The sequence below is a fragment of the Chelonoidis abingdonii genome, chromosome 4 (genome assembly GCF_003597395.2).
Source record: "Chelonoidis abingdonii isolate Lonesome George chromosome 4, CheloAbing_2.0, whole genome shotgun sequence".
NCBI classification, from domain to species: domain Eukaryota; kingdom Metazoa; phylum Chordata; order Testudines; family Testudinidae; genus Chelonoidis; species Chelonoidis abingdonii.
The window spans coordinates 92614013-92629285 of record NC_133772.1 but is presented as its reverse complement, the minus strand read 5'-3'; the positions used below and the strand labels follow the sequence as shown (position 1 = coordinate 92629285).

Here is a 15273-nt window from a genome sequence, read left to right as displayed (position 1 = left end):
GACTGTCCAGTTTGGCCGATGTACATAGCAGAGGGGCATTGCTGGCATATGATGGTGTATATTACACTGGTGGACGTGCAGGTGAATGAAGAAGGTGTTCCGTGTGCTGTTTTGGAAAAGACTCTGCTCTCAGAGAAGCCATCCTGGGGGCGGTATGGTAAGAGAGGAGGTTAGCTAGTTAGAGTACTATGTGAATACTTACTCAGTGCTGACAGAGTTATTTCAGTATCAGGACTCTGATTCAAGAAGCCCTGAGTATCTGGGGACACAGCAATGATCTGCAGTTTACATTTCTGGTGTTGCACAGGATCTACCACTTATGGCCAGATTAAGGCGTAGGCATCCCATTGGCCTTACACTTAGCATACCAGTTCCCAAACTCACATGAAGAGATCAGAATCTCAGCTTTTAAAATGATGATGAGGGATAGCTCAGTGGCTTGAGTATTAGCCTGCTAAACCCAGGGTTGTGAGTTCAATCTTTGAGGGGAGCATTTAGGGAACTGGGGTAAAAATCTGTCTGGGGATTGGTCCTGCTTCGAGCAGGGGGTTGGACTGGACAATCTTCTGAGGTCCCTTCCAACCCTAATCTTCTATGATTCTATCTCTCAGGGATGCAAGGTGAAGCTTGAAAATGTGTCTCAAGTGTGACTGATGCCTGCCTGAGTCTGCAGACAGCTTGAACCTGTAGCTCCAAGAGAAGTAAACTGCCCCACTCATGGATGCTGCTGACCCAAGGAGGAGCAGTGCTACAACATTGTGGGGGAGGGGCATGAGGGGTCCATATGGGTTGTGCCTAAAGCCCCAGACTGCCTTAATTCAACCTTGCCACCATCACTGCCTCTGTCTGACCACTCTAGCTTGAAAGCTTCCCGTGCTGCCAAACCTTTCCCTTTGATTCAGCACCAAACATGATTACGCAAATCCAGCCACAGAGAGGGCATTTGCATGTCCTTGGATGCAATAAAAACTCTAGCCAGAATCTTCTGTGTGCTACCGACACTTGGCACTGACATAACACTTTATTTTAAAAGCACTCTACGAACCTTAACTTCCTGCTCCACACAATGCCCCTGTGAAGTGAATAATGTTATTGCCCTTCCACACATGGGGAAACTGAGGCACAGAAAGGTTAACACCCAACAGTGAGACAATCACTGCACCAGGATCAGAAATCCCTGCGCTCAAGCCTGGATCTGTGCTCGGATCACCAGATCATGCTGCCTCTCAAGCCTATGCCCCAAGTAGGAATTGTCACATAGATGTTGATGGCAGCATTGGTATTTCTGAGGGTTGGCTTTCAGAAGAAATGCTGTTCTCCAGAGGAAGGGATAGGAGCGAGAGTCATGCGTCTGCTCCTTTCTAGGAGCCCAGTTCTGCCAAAGGATCTGCATGCTTGAACTTTGCTCCTTCACAGAGTCCATTTGACTTCAGTGGGACCTCCTTGCAGGAGGAAGAGGACAGGCAACTGAACGACCACGCCCTAGTTTTGTTTGGGATCTTTCAGGCTAGTATTACTCGAGAAGCCTCGTTTTCAAATGCTGCCACTGACACAGTACATGCAAATCCCACACTTAGTAAGATCTCCACAGGTAGGTAAGATTAAATGAGTTCATTCTGGGATCTAGACCATCTCATTGAATTTTTTTTTCAAAATGAAGATGATAAATCACATGACTCAATCAAGCAGATGCCATCTGCAGATCCTGGTTGGAGGAGATACATTAATATGGTTTCTCTTTAGGGTCAGATTTGCTATTCTTACTTCACAGGTAGTCTCACTAAAATGAATGGGAGTAACTGCAGAGGAAGGTGCTAGTCCATGTGAGTAAAAGCAGCAGACCCTAGTTATGTTGAGCTAGATTTTCAAAGGAGCTCAGAGCCAGATTTCCAAGTGCTCAGCACCCACAACTGGAGCCAGATTTTCAAAAAAGCTCAGCATAGGTGAATTATTTTTTCTGACCACCTACTGTGATGCCCATATGGGGGCTGAGTTCTTTGGACAACCACATCTGCAGTGTCAAATGAAACACTTTCTCTCTCCTTCTCTTCTTGGCAGTGGGTTTTTCTCTGTTGTGGGGAGGGGTGACATATATTCTGACACGTATAGCTGAGCCAGTGAGGGCAGTTCATCCATCTCCAGACTGGAAATGGCTTCACTAGTGATATATTACCTAGGGAAACACTGTTAATAAATAGGCAGTGTAAAACACCCAGAAGTCACATACCTACCTGTCTGTTTGCAAGATGTAAGATGTTAATTAACAGGCATGCTCCAGTGGTTCCGGTGTGCTGGCTCACAGCTCTAATGCATAAAATGATTCTCCTGAAACATAGCCATGAAAAATGCCGGAGCATAGAGGGGCCTCTTAGGAAAACTGCTACCAAACACACAGCCAGTGAGACTTGCCCTCACCCCTACTGATAATAATCAGAATTCTGCAACCAGGGGAAAGTCATGGATACAGACAGCAAGGGGAGGGGAAAACATGGCTGCTCTTTAGTTCCTACAAAAGCTGGGGGAATTGATTTTATTGGTTTCTGTGGGAGTGGAAGCCATGTTTGATTTCATTTCTGTCTCTGCATGCAGGGTAAAGCAGAGCTGAATTCTCAAAGTTTCCAGGGACAAAGGGCTCCACTCCTCCAAGCAGACCAGATCATGTTCCATTGTGGAAACATCTGCACAGGGATCAGGAACTCTGATGTCCACTCTGAGCTCAGGCATATGCTTGATGCACAGGGCCAGCTCCATGGAGTCCCAGTGCTTCTTCATGGGCTCTGGGTCCCCTACTCCAGCTCCCCAGTGCTCCAGCTCAGCTCAGAGGGACAGAGAGTGTTCTGTAGGAACAGGACTATGGCTTTTGACTCAATTTTTTCTCTGTTGTCTCTGCTGGAGGCAGGAAATGAAGGTGTGAGAAATGTGGGTCCTCCAAAGCCAGTTCCCAAGGCCTCATCACTTGGGTATCCTCAGACACCATCGAGAGCTTTCAGTGAGGCAGCTAATTTCTCCTTCTGTATGGCGGGGAGAATTGCATGCAGCGTCCATTCCATGCACAGATCCTGAGGGTGGGATCCAGTCCTATACCTTTTCTAAACTGTGGGCTCTTAGGCAGTTACCATGGTAAAGCTACTTAACTCACCACCAGAAATCTTGCACTTCAGCTCCAGATTGCAGTTGATGAAAAATCACGGGAGCCATGTCCACCTCCAGACCACAGGAGGGCACTGGCATGCTCAGCCTTCCCATGCTGCTGCCCCATTCTCAGGCTGACAGGCACAGCACTACCTCACTCATGACCCAAGAGGGAAAAGCATATTAGTGCCCGATTGGCTTTTGGTGGGTTCCCCGGCTGCAACCTGTCAGTGAGAGCAGCAGCGTGGGGAGGCCAAAACGGAGATCCTGTGGTCTGTCATGGCAACAGTGAGTGGGAGTGAAAGGTTTATGAATGTGGCTTCTTAATTTTATGCCATCATTTCTAAGTTGGAGCCTGTGGTCTAGTTAGCTCTGTAAGTGTTCTGCGTTTGCTTTCTAAGTGCTGCACCTTTAAATCTCTAAGAACTCTACTGTCTGCAGAGCCAGGCAGACATTTTGAGAGGCAAAGCTGCTGCAGCCTACTAGGGAGGAAACACGATCACATCCTGCTCTCTCATGGACACTTTACTTTTGTACTTTTGTGGTTTGTTATTCTAAAAGACAACATGATTCTGCATGAAAGGTGCTGTTTGGTCTTTGTTTAAGGAAAAACTTACAAGAGATGAAGATTTCTGCTATGCCACATGTGGCCCAGAGGGGTTGTTGTCTCACAACCCCACGGCTCTCTGGGAGGAGAGACAAGATAAGCACTTTACACCCATATTGATTCTTAAAATGTTGGATACAACCCTGTGATAGGTTGGGTAAGGTTCTAGTCACTTGCTCAATCCAGCAAAATGTCAACAGGCTTCATGCAAACTCGCGTCTAAAAGAGAGCCTGGAGATCTGAAAGCAACTCCTACACCACAGCCACCAGAGAAAGGAAAAGGACCAAGTGTCTGGATAGCTCAAGACAGGGTGTCAAAGCTGTTGAGCCATCCACAAGGCATTCTAGACAGTCCAAGCCACCCCACACAGCGCTGCCTCTGTCTGAGGGAGGAAGACCCTGGGTGTTAAAGAGTGAGCAAGGAATGAATTGATCTGTTAATGTGCAAGAGAGTGAAGGAGGACAGCATGTGTAGCCAGGGCTGAGTGAATGTGGAAATTGTTAGCCTGGACAGACTGGATGGCTCAGGACAAGGGGATATGGAAGAGAAGGGGAGAGCCTTTTGCTTATAGGTCATCATTGCCAATCTAGATGAGGCTGGTAATTGCTGGCAGTAATCACCGTCTGTTCGGCTGCCTGTATATTGAGACAGCAGCTCAGTTCAGTTCCTTGTGGACAGGCATTCACACCACAAAAGCCACTTTCACAATTGGTGTGGATTAGCATCCTTGCTAGTAATCTCACTAAAAAGCCCTGGACTGAATGGGAATAGAAGCAGAATTACCCTCTTGTCCCTTAGGATGGTCCATCCCCAGGTTGAGAAACAGTGGTAAGAAGCTTCCTATGAAGAGACTGAGTGTCTGCAGAAGCATCTGGAAATGAAATGGAAGAGCCAACTTAGTTGCCTCCACTACTGACTGCTTCTGCATAGGAGAAAAAGGGGGAAAAGAAACAGTCTACTCCTCGAGGACTAGAGCCAGCAGTACGTGTGGCGGTACCAGCCATCCCCCAGAAGCTGCCAGTGGAACAGAAGAGAAGGGAACCAAGGACAAGATTGTCCTGCAGAATGTGCCAGGGAGCAGGGAGACCACATGGCAGGCCAGCATGGGCAAGTGCATAAAAGCAGGGGACCAGGGCTGTGGCAGCTGGTGCAGGGGAATAGGAAGACCAGGCAGGAGGGAAGCATGTGCAAGGGAAGAAGAAGAGAGAAAGGAATATAATCGGTGGGAGGGGGGGATGGTGTTTATGATATTTTTTTAAAAGCACAAATCACATAATCATAGACTCAGTGCAAGCCTTGCAATGATGTCAGTAGGAGCAGGATTAGGCCCTAAATAGAAAGGGGCCCCTTCTTCTTTACCACTCTCTAGCTCTGGGCACCCCCCTCTTTTAATGTGAACAATTCTCCCTTGTGTGAGGAGTAGGGAAAGTTGGGAGCTCTGTCACACTCAAATTAAAACAAAAGCTCTTTATAGCAAAAAGCACTATTTAAAATGCTTCAGCAATCCCAATATCTATTTCATGCTGTGAGGTGGAGTGGCTCCCGGGCTCAAGGACAAACGGCATGGTGTTATGGAAACGCAAAGGCAGGCACTGCCCGTGAGAGCTAAGCGATTCTGCCAGCCGTGCTTACCAACTCTCCCAGCATGATTTACAATCTCAATTTCATTGCCTCTTTGTGCTCCCTGCTGTCCTGTCAACCATTCTACACCCCGAGCTGTGCAGGCGAAAAGGAACAGACCTGCCCATCTTACTGTGTAAGACCCTCCCATGGCCCCACTCATGGCATGCAGCACAGTGTCGACAGCACAGAGATAAGCTTTCTTCCTGTGGATACCACGCTGAGAAGAGGGCAGAGTGCAAGAGCTGCTGCTGAATCAGTGCCTCCTGAAAAGGCGGATTGAATTGTGCAGTGCTTGAGTTAATTGCCTCCCTGCATCAGCAGAATATAGCCAAGGCTCTGTCAATCTCAGGCTGCTAGAGCGCAGTTCAAAGCTACATTTAATCTCCACTAGAGAACGCAAATAATGCAGCTGCCCCTTCAAGCACAAAGCCAGCCCTGTGCCTCCCGCCTGGGCTGTGTGGTACAGGAGGATGCAGTGTTTCTAAAGCCTAGAAACAGGGACTGCCAATCAGGATTCTCTTCTCAATCCCTGAGGTAGTTAAACCATCCCCATTAGTATAGGATCTGAGCACCTCACACTCTGTGATGTATTTATCATCACAGTGCTCCTGTGAGGTAGGGAAGTGCTATTATCCCCAACTTACTGACAGAGAGAGAAAATAACTTGCCTGGGATCACCCAAGAAGTCTGTGGAGAGCAGGGAATTGAAGGCAAATCTCCTGAGTTCCAGACTAGCACCCTAGTCATTGGAACCTGATTATGTCACAGACTTTCTCTGTGGCTTTGGACAAGTCACTGAAACTTTCTGTGCTTCATTTTCCCCATCTGTAAAATGGGTTAATGTACTTATTCACCTCTGTGAACTACTCTGAGATAGTCAGACCAAAAAATATTAATGAATCCATTCCTATGTTCTTACTATTAATTAGCCTGATGCATACCAGTGCTCTCAGGAGGGAGGTTAATCGGTGGGAGAGACAGATGTATCTGTCTTTGGCTTTTCAGAATCCTGTCAGCACTAGTAAATGAATGCATTGCTGACAATACTCCCTCCCAAATCTGTAACAGAAATGACTGAAGTGACAGTGTAAGCTGGACAAAACCATTTCAGAAAATGTTTCTAGGTGTAACAGGTGCAAGCTGAACTGCAGGTGGACAAGGGGCAGCTGTCATTTTAGGCTCCATCTGCACTGCATGTCTAACTGATTCTAGTTACCACGTTTAACATCTGTAGCATAGTGAGGAACCTTCGCATATCCCTCAGACTGGGCTTGGTTAGGTCCCATCGACGCTACACACTTTAACCATGTGTCTGACAAAGTGGGTATTCACCCACGAAAGCTTACGCTCCAGTACTGCTGTTAGTCTATAAGGTGCCACAGGACTCTTTGTCACTTTTTACAGATCCAGACTAACACGGCTATCCCTCTGATACTTTATGATGCTGTATCCAAATCCGTGACTCACTGGTTCTAGGCTGCTTGTGACTGAGTACTGCTTATCAAGCAGTTGTCTCAATAGTACCTTGTGTTCCCTTTGGGTATGTCTACACTGCAATTAGACACCCACAGCTGACCCATGCCAGCTGACACGGCCTCACAAGGTGTGGGCTGTGGGGCTGTTTCATTGCCGTGTAGACTTCTGGGCTTGGACTGGAGCCTAGGCTCTAGGACCCTGCAAGGTGGGAGGGTCCCAGAACTCAGGCTCCAGCCTGAGCCCAGAAGACTACACTGCAACTAAACAGTCCTGCAACCTGAGTCATAGATTCATAGATTCTAGGACTGGAAGGGACCTCGAGAGGTCATCGAGTCCAGTCCGCTGCCCTCATGGCAGGACCAAATACTGTCTAGACCATCCCTGATAGACATTTATCTAACCTACTCTTAAATATCTCCAGAGATGGAGATTCCACAACCTCCCTAGGCAATTTATTCCAGTGTTTAACTACCCTGACAGTTAGGAACTTTTTCCTAATGTCCAACCTAAATCTCCCTTGCTGCAGTTTAAGCCCATTGCTTCTTGTTCTGTCCTTCGAGGCTAAGGTGAACAAGTTTTCTCCCTCCTCCTGATGACACCCCTTTAGATACCTGAAAACTGCTATCATGTCCCCTCTCAGTCTTCTCTTTTCCAAACTAAACAAACCCAATTCTTTCAGCCTTCCTTCATAGGTCATGTTCACTGGCACGGGCCAGCTGCGGGTTTTTAATTGCAGTGTAGACACACCCAGAGCAATCTGTTGTCTCTCATCTCATACTTAGGGCTTGTCTACATGCCCTTGCAATTTCGACTACTACAGGGGTGAGAATTGCTGCACCCAAAAGAGTGCTGTGCTGTAACTGCCGTGTGGGGATGCTGCTGGTGTGAACTAATAGGTGCTTAGTTCACATTAACATAGTCCTGTTTGAAGAGGATGACTTGTAGTTCATGCTAGCAGCATCCATATAGGGCAGTTGCAGCACAGCACTTTGGTGCATGCTGCAAGTCACACCCCCATATTCTACACCATGCTGCAGTACGCACATAGCATTAGGTTCTAAGCTCTCTGTGACAGGAACCATCTTTTTGTGGTATGTCAGTATAGTGTCCAGCACAATGGGCCTGGGCCTCCAGGTACTACCACGTTACAAATTTAATACTAATAATTAACAAGGTAGAGGAGACAGCGTTGTATTTCCCAATAGGTGGGCCAATCTCATGAGGTGGATTGGAATGTAGAATATTGAGGTTCAGCTAATAACTATTGGAAATTAGGGTTTCAGAGGTCAGCTCAATCACCTTTTTTATATTATGGCTGATTTAACAACTAGTCAATCTAGAAAAACATTTTTAAAAAACCTATTTAACTAAAATGAGCACAAGGTTTGAGAATCTGGTCTCCAGTGGTTTCTGTTAGAACCTTCACTTTCTCAGTTCCACTCTGCCTTCTCTGAGGGTCAGAATGGTAGCTCCTTGTTTGCTTGCTGGCTGAGTGACTGGGTGTTTTTTAGCGTATCCACAGACATCTCCTAAAGAGCATGGCTCTTTGTGCAGGGGCAGGATGCCTGTCTCAGAAAGTAACTCTGAGAACTCTCTGCCTGGGGAGAGAATGAAGCTCTTTGTACCAACAGCAGAAGGGGCGCTACCTCTGTACTCTCTGCCAGTAATAAATAGAGGTGGCTTTTTTATTAAAGTGAGCTCATGACAGTGTCATTAGTCCAGGACTCAGCCTGGCTGCACTAATCCACCAATAAGGAGATGGTGAAATCATACAACATTCTTATTTCTTCCTTTTCATTGCCTTCAGACTCTTAAACGCTGCTTAGTGATGTACTTCTTGCTTCTGTACACTAAGTGCAGTATTTAGACTCTTTTATATTAAGCTCCAGTTTTGTTTTTTCTGCATCCATCCTATGCATTTGACACTTTGCTGCTGCACAGCGAAGCGGTGAATGTGACCAAATGACTTTGTGGAATTCTTCTCAGGGTGGATAATGGCACCCACTTTGTCATTTTTTATGGCCACCCCTTCGTGCGCATGTGTCCACCAGAATGCAGGAGTGCAATTTCTCTCTCCTTCCCTACCCAGACCACTTGCTTCAATTTCAAAATTCAAACATGAACACTTGTGTCGGAGGACAGCACAGGCTGAGTGTTTGCAGAGAAGCATTAATTGGGGATTACTGGATTAAATTTTGACAAAGTCCACTGAATACACTGTGGCCATTTGCAAATGGGGAATAGGAGGCAGTGACAGGGAAATGTTGGCTCCTCTCCCTGGGATACCCAGTTAGGTAAGTTAATTGGGAACATTGTCTTTAAAGTGTGGTAGAACTGTGTGATTAGAAAGTTATTTGAGGGGTGGGAAAACCAAGCCTTTTGGGCTGTTATGGACTTTCTCCTGAGTCTGCCTGAAAACTGAATTGCAGCACATATTTACATTTTGGAAGAGGAAAATTTGAAGGCAGGCTCCCTTTAAAAAGCAGCACTGATCCCTACTGAGCATGCCCCCCCAAAATTCCTACTAATTTTCTAAGTGTCCTCTGTTTAGCTTTAACTATGGCAAAGTGTAGCTTGTAGGTAGCAGGTAGAGCATTGAATGGGGAGGAGATAGAGCGTTGTGAATGCAGCTCCCTTTTCTCAAACGTTAGGGCTCTGATTATTAGATCTTCAGGAGATACACTTTGGGCAGGAATAGGGGGAGAGGAAACATGGCTTTCACCAATCCCTGTGGCATAAGATAGAGCAGCCTTGAGGTTGCTCTAATATATACATTGGTTTTCAATTACTCCAAGGGCTGTTTGAGCAGGCAAGAATAGCCACAGCACACTGGTGCACAGGCTACATCCCCTATCCCCCAAACATGTCCTGACAATTCCCCTTTGGCAGGGGCTGTGTTGTAGAACTATTACACTAGCTCTGTGCTACCATGGAAACCCCCTGCACTGCTGAGTATTCAATGATTGCTCAATCTGCTGACTTATCTGGTTCTTTGTAAAGTGACCATAGGGAAACAGATAGTAGGGTCCTGTATCTCTAGTCAAACTCTCAGTGGGGAGGAGAAAAAGCTGGAGAATACCCTAAGCAATTAGCAGCACACTTTGGCTGCAGTCCCACTGAGGGAAATTGCCTTTGACCCTTATGTACAACCTTGTTTTGTGTATTTTAGCTTTATGTTTTCTCTTGTTATCTTTCATGATCCTGAGCACTGGGTGTTGGAGGCAAACTCTTCCTTGGCTGTGTATTCTGTTGTATTGAAATACATCATTTTTGAGAGGAAGGAGTTTGCAATAGAGTATTTGGTCCGTGTTTCCAAAATCGAAAAGGTTCAACAAAATCATCAAATGGGCTGCCCCACGGGTGACATCAGTTTGTTTTGGACATGGATATTGCCCACCCCAATTAACTTTTAAGTAGTACTGTCTGTTTGTCTAGGATAGGGCTCTTTGACCGTATCCTACACCATGGCCCTGGGTGGAAAGCTGGCTTTAGGTGTCCATGAGGCCCATGGCTCTAAATGATGATAACTTTTGCATTCTTTCCTTCTTAAATACAAGGCAAGTACATGGCAATGCCTGCCCTTCCCCAAAGAAGCATCATATGAGATTCCTTTGGGGAGCATGTTGAAGAATCTGCTGAGGTCAAAACTGAATAAGTCTGGAGATAGCTAGAGCTAGAATCACTGAGGTGGGAACGTGGATCAGGGCCTATGGCCTTGTCTCCTGAGCTAGGATAGCCAGACAGCTTTAGCCCTGATAACTCCCACACTACTAAAAAACACTATCTCCAACTGGCCTGCTGCTGGAATGCACTCACTTTGTCCTTGTTGTCCATGGTAAAGGCAATCTGCATCCGTCTCCCTTTCCGGAAAGCTACCAGGTGGTCCACCTCTTCCTCACTCAGGTCTGGGTCCCCACCTTGACTAAGGAGGCCATCTGAACTCCGTTTCTCACTGACAATCCGCTTCCCCTGGAAACAACAGAGCAAGAGCAACATACATATAATAACACAAAATTTAGAAGCATCCTCCTTCCTGTATCAGCCTATCACTATAATCATAGACAAAGAGGGTCTGGTGGTGAATTTAGGAATTGGCATAATGGAACAGATCACTGGTCCATCCAGTCCAGTTCAGCCTCCAAGCTTTGAAAGTGGCAAATATTGGGAACTTCGGAGGAAAATGTGAAGTTCACATAAATTCACTTGGCTTATTGCAGTGTTTCTCAAACTGGGGTCACTGCTTGTGTAGGGAAAGCCCCTGGTGGGCTGAGCCGGTGTGTTTACCTGCCCCATCCGCAGGTCCAGCCGATCGTGGCTCCCACTTGACACTGTTCACTGCTCCAGGCCAATGGGAGCTGCTGGAAGCAGCGTGGGCCGAGGGACTTACTGGCCGCTGCTTCCAGCAGCTCCCATTGGCCTGCTGTGGTGAACCGTGGCCAGTGGGAACCACGATCAGCCGGTAAACTGATCAGGCTGGTAAACAAACTGGCCCGGCCCGGCAGGGGCTTTCCCTGCACAAGCGATGGAACAGGTTTGAGAAACACTGGCTTATTGTGTACAACCATCCAATGAGGAACGTTTCTTCTTGTCTTCATTGCTCCAAAACTTGAGTATTGATTGACCGCCTTTATCGTTTTTATTTTATAGTGAATTATAGTCAGGTGTTGCTAGTTGTATTCTCTTTTGACTCTTACTAAGATATTTGCCTCCATAAAATCCAAGGGTTAAAATGGGGGAGAGGGAAGGGGAAGTTGGAGTAGTGATACTCCCCTAAACCCACGCACAAACCGTACCCTTGTCATCTGAGACTCTGTGATCTTCATAATATCATTGGCCCTCTCCTTTCTTGAATGATTTGATCAACAGTAGAACAATTGAACTACTGATCAAATAATGAAATAGTTGACAATGTTTACATTTACACTTTTGTCATGAGCTTCAGATGACACGGGCAGTTCACACCTTTCAGAGTTATTGCTTCAGGCTGTCTGCTGATTCAGAAACACTTCACTGCATCTGTTTACATCTGGCTTTTATTCTGATTATTATCTTCACAGTCAATTCAGCTCCTGGTAATTTCCTCAGCTGTGAGTTCCACAGAGTAAATATATCTTTTGTACAAAAACATTATCTTTCAGTTTCACTGTGTGCCATTTTGTTCTCATCTCACAGGAAAGGGTAAATTGGAGAATTTGACAGGTCATCTTTATACTAGTCAGTATTCTATAGATAGCTCTGTCATATCTCTTCTTAGTTTTCTTCTTTCCAAATCATTTCTAGAGTAAAATTTTCAAAAGCAAGTAAGTGACTTAGGAGCCTGAATAATGGTATATATGCTCCTAAATCACATAGGCACTTTTGAAAATGTTACCCTATGTCTCCTTATTCTCTCTTCATGTGGATGCCATCCTTAGCTCGCCTCTAACAGTGCTGTGCAGAACTTGGCTGTTTCATTTCACAAGGGGAGGTGCATGTTCTTCACTGTCAATCTGGGGGGTTTCACTCACATCTGAGTGAACGTGGTGAATTAACTCAAAATTTCAAAACAAAATGTAGTTGAAATTAGAGATCTCCTTTATAACAGCAAATTTCATATGATTTGCATGTAAAACCTTAACTGGGCCCAGGTTTGTTCAAAAAGTTTGCAAACCTCAGCAGTGTTTTCATTGAATTTGTAATAACACCTGAAACCAAACGTTTCACTGTAGCCTTATCAATACTAGGTTCTGCCAGAGGTTTAGCTGAACAGGTGTAGCCCCATGCCCAAGTGCAGACAAGTTCCTTCAGCCAGACCAATTTTTCTCAACTGTTTCAATGAAGCCATTCAGCACGTTTAACTAACACGTGGTAAAAATTCTGGAAGCTCTTTTTCTACACCAGTGGTTTATTCTCCTCTTGCTTACACTGGTTTAACTCTGCATACCTCCATTAACTTCATAGGAGTTACTCTTGATTTACACTGGTGTAAGTGAGAAGAGAATCAGGGCTGAGGGCTCCTGCTGGTTCTAATATCCAGAGCCTGTTCTAACAGTGGTGGGAATTTTTTGTAAAATTTCCTAGTGTAGACACAGCTTTACTTTCAAATTTCATAGCAAACATTCACGCAGTTGTAGCCTCTAATCATTTTTGTTGCCTTTCTTGGGACTTTTTCTGTTTCTGCTGTATCCTTTTTTAGATGAGTAGTTCATTGAAAACAAATATTGTATACAAGGTGAGGTTCCGCCATCAGTCAGTTGAACATCATTCTAATAGTTTCTGCATTGTTCTCTATCCCCATGTCAACACAACCTAACATTTGATGTGCTAGTTTGATGGTTGCTGTGAATTGAGTGGATGTCTTCAGTAAGCCATCCCCAAGGATGTCTAAATCAATGATAAAGAGTGGTTCAGGAGGCAAATTAGCAATCAACATTACCCAAAGAGTCACAGTAGTGTGAATTCATTGTTTCATTTACTATAGTACTATACAGCATATTAATATTTAAACAGTATGGTAGGGAAATATATATATACTCACAGCAAAATGACTGACCAAGTATTATTATTTTATCAACTACAATTGGTTAATAACATAGTAAAAGCATCCTGATTGGTTAATAACTTAGATTGGTTAATAATTAAAGCACACAGTGTTTCAATATCACATGCTGCAAAGAGGCGCGTTAAAGAGTGGCTTGCAAGCGTCAATCTGAGTATCACAGGTCTAGATCTTTTTCATAAGAGATTAAAATTAATTAAGAATCCAATTTGACAGTCAAAAGGATGAGCAGTCATTTTAATGCACAATGCAAACTGTCTTGGAGGCCATTGCAGTCAGATATCCAGGGTCACGTTAAATATTGAGCCTAGGAGAACTGAATGCCATAGAGATCTCCATCCTCATAAATTATATAAACTGTGGTAAAGGCTTTTGGAAGTCCTGTGTATTGGCTGGTTGATGGCCACTCTGATATCTTGGCAGAGCTGCACAGACAGGAACTTAACGTGAGTTTATTAGAGTTGGGCCTGAGCCACAAAGTTCAAATCTGGATCCAAACTCCAAAATTCCCGTTGTCAGATCCAAGGTTTGCATTCTATCAGTTCTATAGCGCAATGTACCGGGTTTTGGTGTATATATAATGTTGCCCTCTAGTGGCTAGCCAACAGGGACTATGTGATGGACATGCCCCCATCTTACTGATAAGCTAACAAGCATTCCTGCCCTGTGCACCTGCAGAACAGGCTCCGCTTGGAGAAGTGGAGTTTAAAAGGGTGAGACTGGCCACACAAACTAGATGATTGGGTTTGTTTTCTTCCTAGGAGCAGGGAAGCTGCCAGGGACTGCTAGCAAGGGGAGCTCAGTCTGAGGCACTTGCTAGCCCATCCTTCTCTCCCTCCTTGTCTGGGGCAGACTGGCATTATGAACCTGATATGGACGAAGGATACTGAAGGGGTCCTTGCATCCAGTGAGCTGCGGTGGGACCTGGGGAGTGCTGCCAAGGGACAAGAGGCAAGTGAACATAACCAGACTCAAGAGTCAGAACGGACCTTGAGAGTGAGCTGAACTCCTGCTGGAAACAGTCAGATTGCTCGGCAGTGGGTGCATGTAGGGGACCCATGGGTAACAGATTCAAAGAGACTACAACTGATCCCAGGTTGAGAGTCAGCTGACTACAGCTATTACAATTGCAAAGTAAGGATATTCTTCTTTAGTTAAAGAGCAAGAAGCCCGCGGTTTTGGAGCAGAAGGAACAGGGGTCTAGACCTAGCACTGTGCATGCAATTAATAAATTAACCAGTTGTCTGCAGCACATGGGTTTTTTACAATAGTGACCAGCCAGGTAGTGCAGATCAGGATCCAGATTCATAGATTCCAAGGCCAGAAGGAACCACTGTGATCATCTAGTCTGACCTCCCATATAGCACAGACCAGATAACTTCCCTCAAAATAATTCCTACCGCGGAGCTTTTAGAAAAAACATCCAATTTTGATTTTAAAATTGTCAGTGATGGAGAATCCACCACAGCCCATGGTAATTTGTTCCAATTACTCTACCTTATTTCCAGTCTGAATTTGTCTAGTTTCAACTTCCAGCCCTTGGATGATGATATACCTTTCTCTGCTAGACTGACGAGCCCATTATCAAATCCGTGTTCCCATGTAGGTACTTATAGACTGTGATCAAGTCTCCCTTTAACCATATCTTTGTTAAGCTAAATAGATGGAGCTCCTTGAGTCTATGACTATAAAGCATGTTTTCTAATCTTTTCATCATTCTCATGGCTCTTCTCTGAACTCTCCAATTTGTTGACATCCTTCTTGGATTGTGGACATCATAACTGGACACAGTATTCTGGCAGCGGCTGCACCACAGTATAGAGGTAAAATAACCGCTCTACTCCAATTTGAGATTTCTCTGCTTATTCATCTGAGAATTGCATTAACCCTTTTGGC

At 45.2% G+C, this 15273-nt stretch overlaps 1 protein-coding gene across 1 annotated transcript in view; it reads right to left on the bottom strand.

Annotated features, from left to right (window-relative positions):
• The window catches only part of CCDC9B (coiled-coil domain containing 9B), a 114542-nt gene that overhangs the window by 70616 nt on the left and 28653 nt on the right, over positions 1–15273 (bottom strand). Inside the window, exon 5 of the mRNA XM_032802518.2 lies at positions 10656–10808. Coding sequence (XP_032658409.1) covers positions 10656–10808 — 153 coding nt within the window. The remainder of the gene's footprint in view (positions 1–10655; positions 10809–15273) is intronic.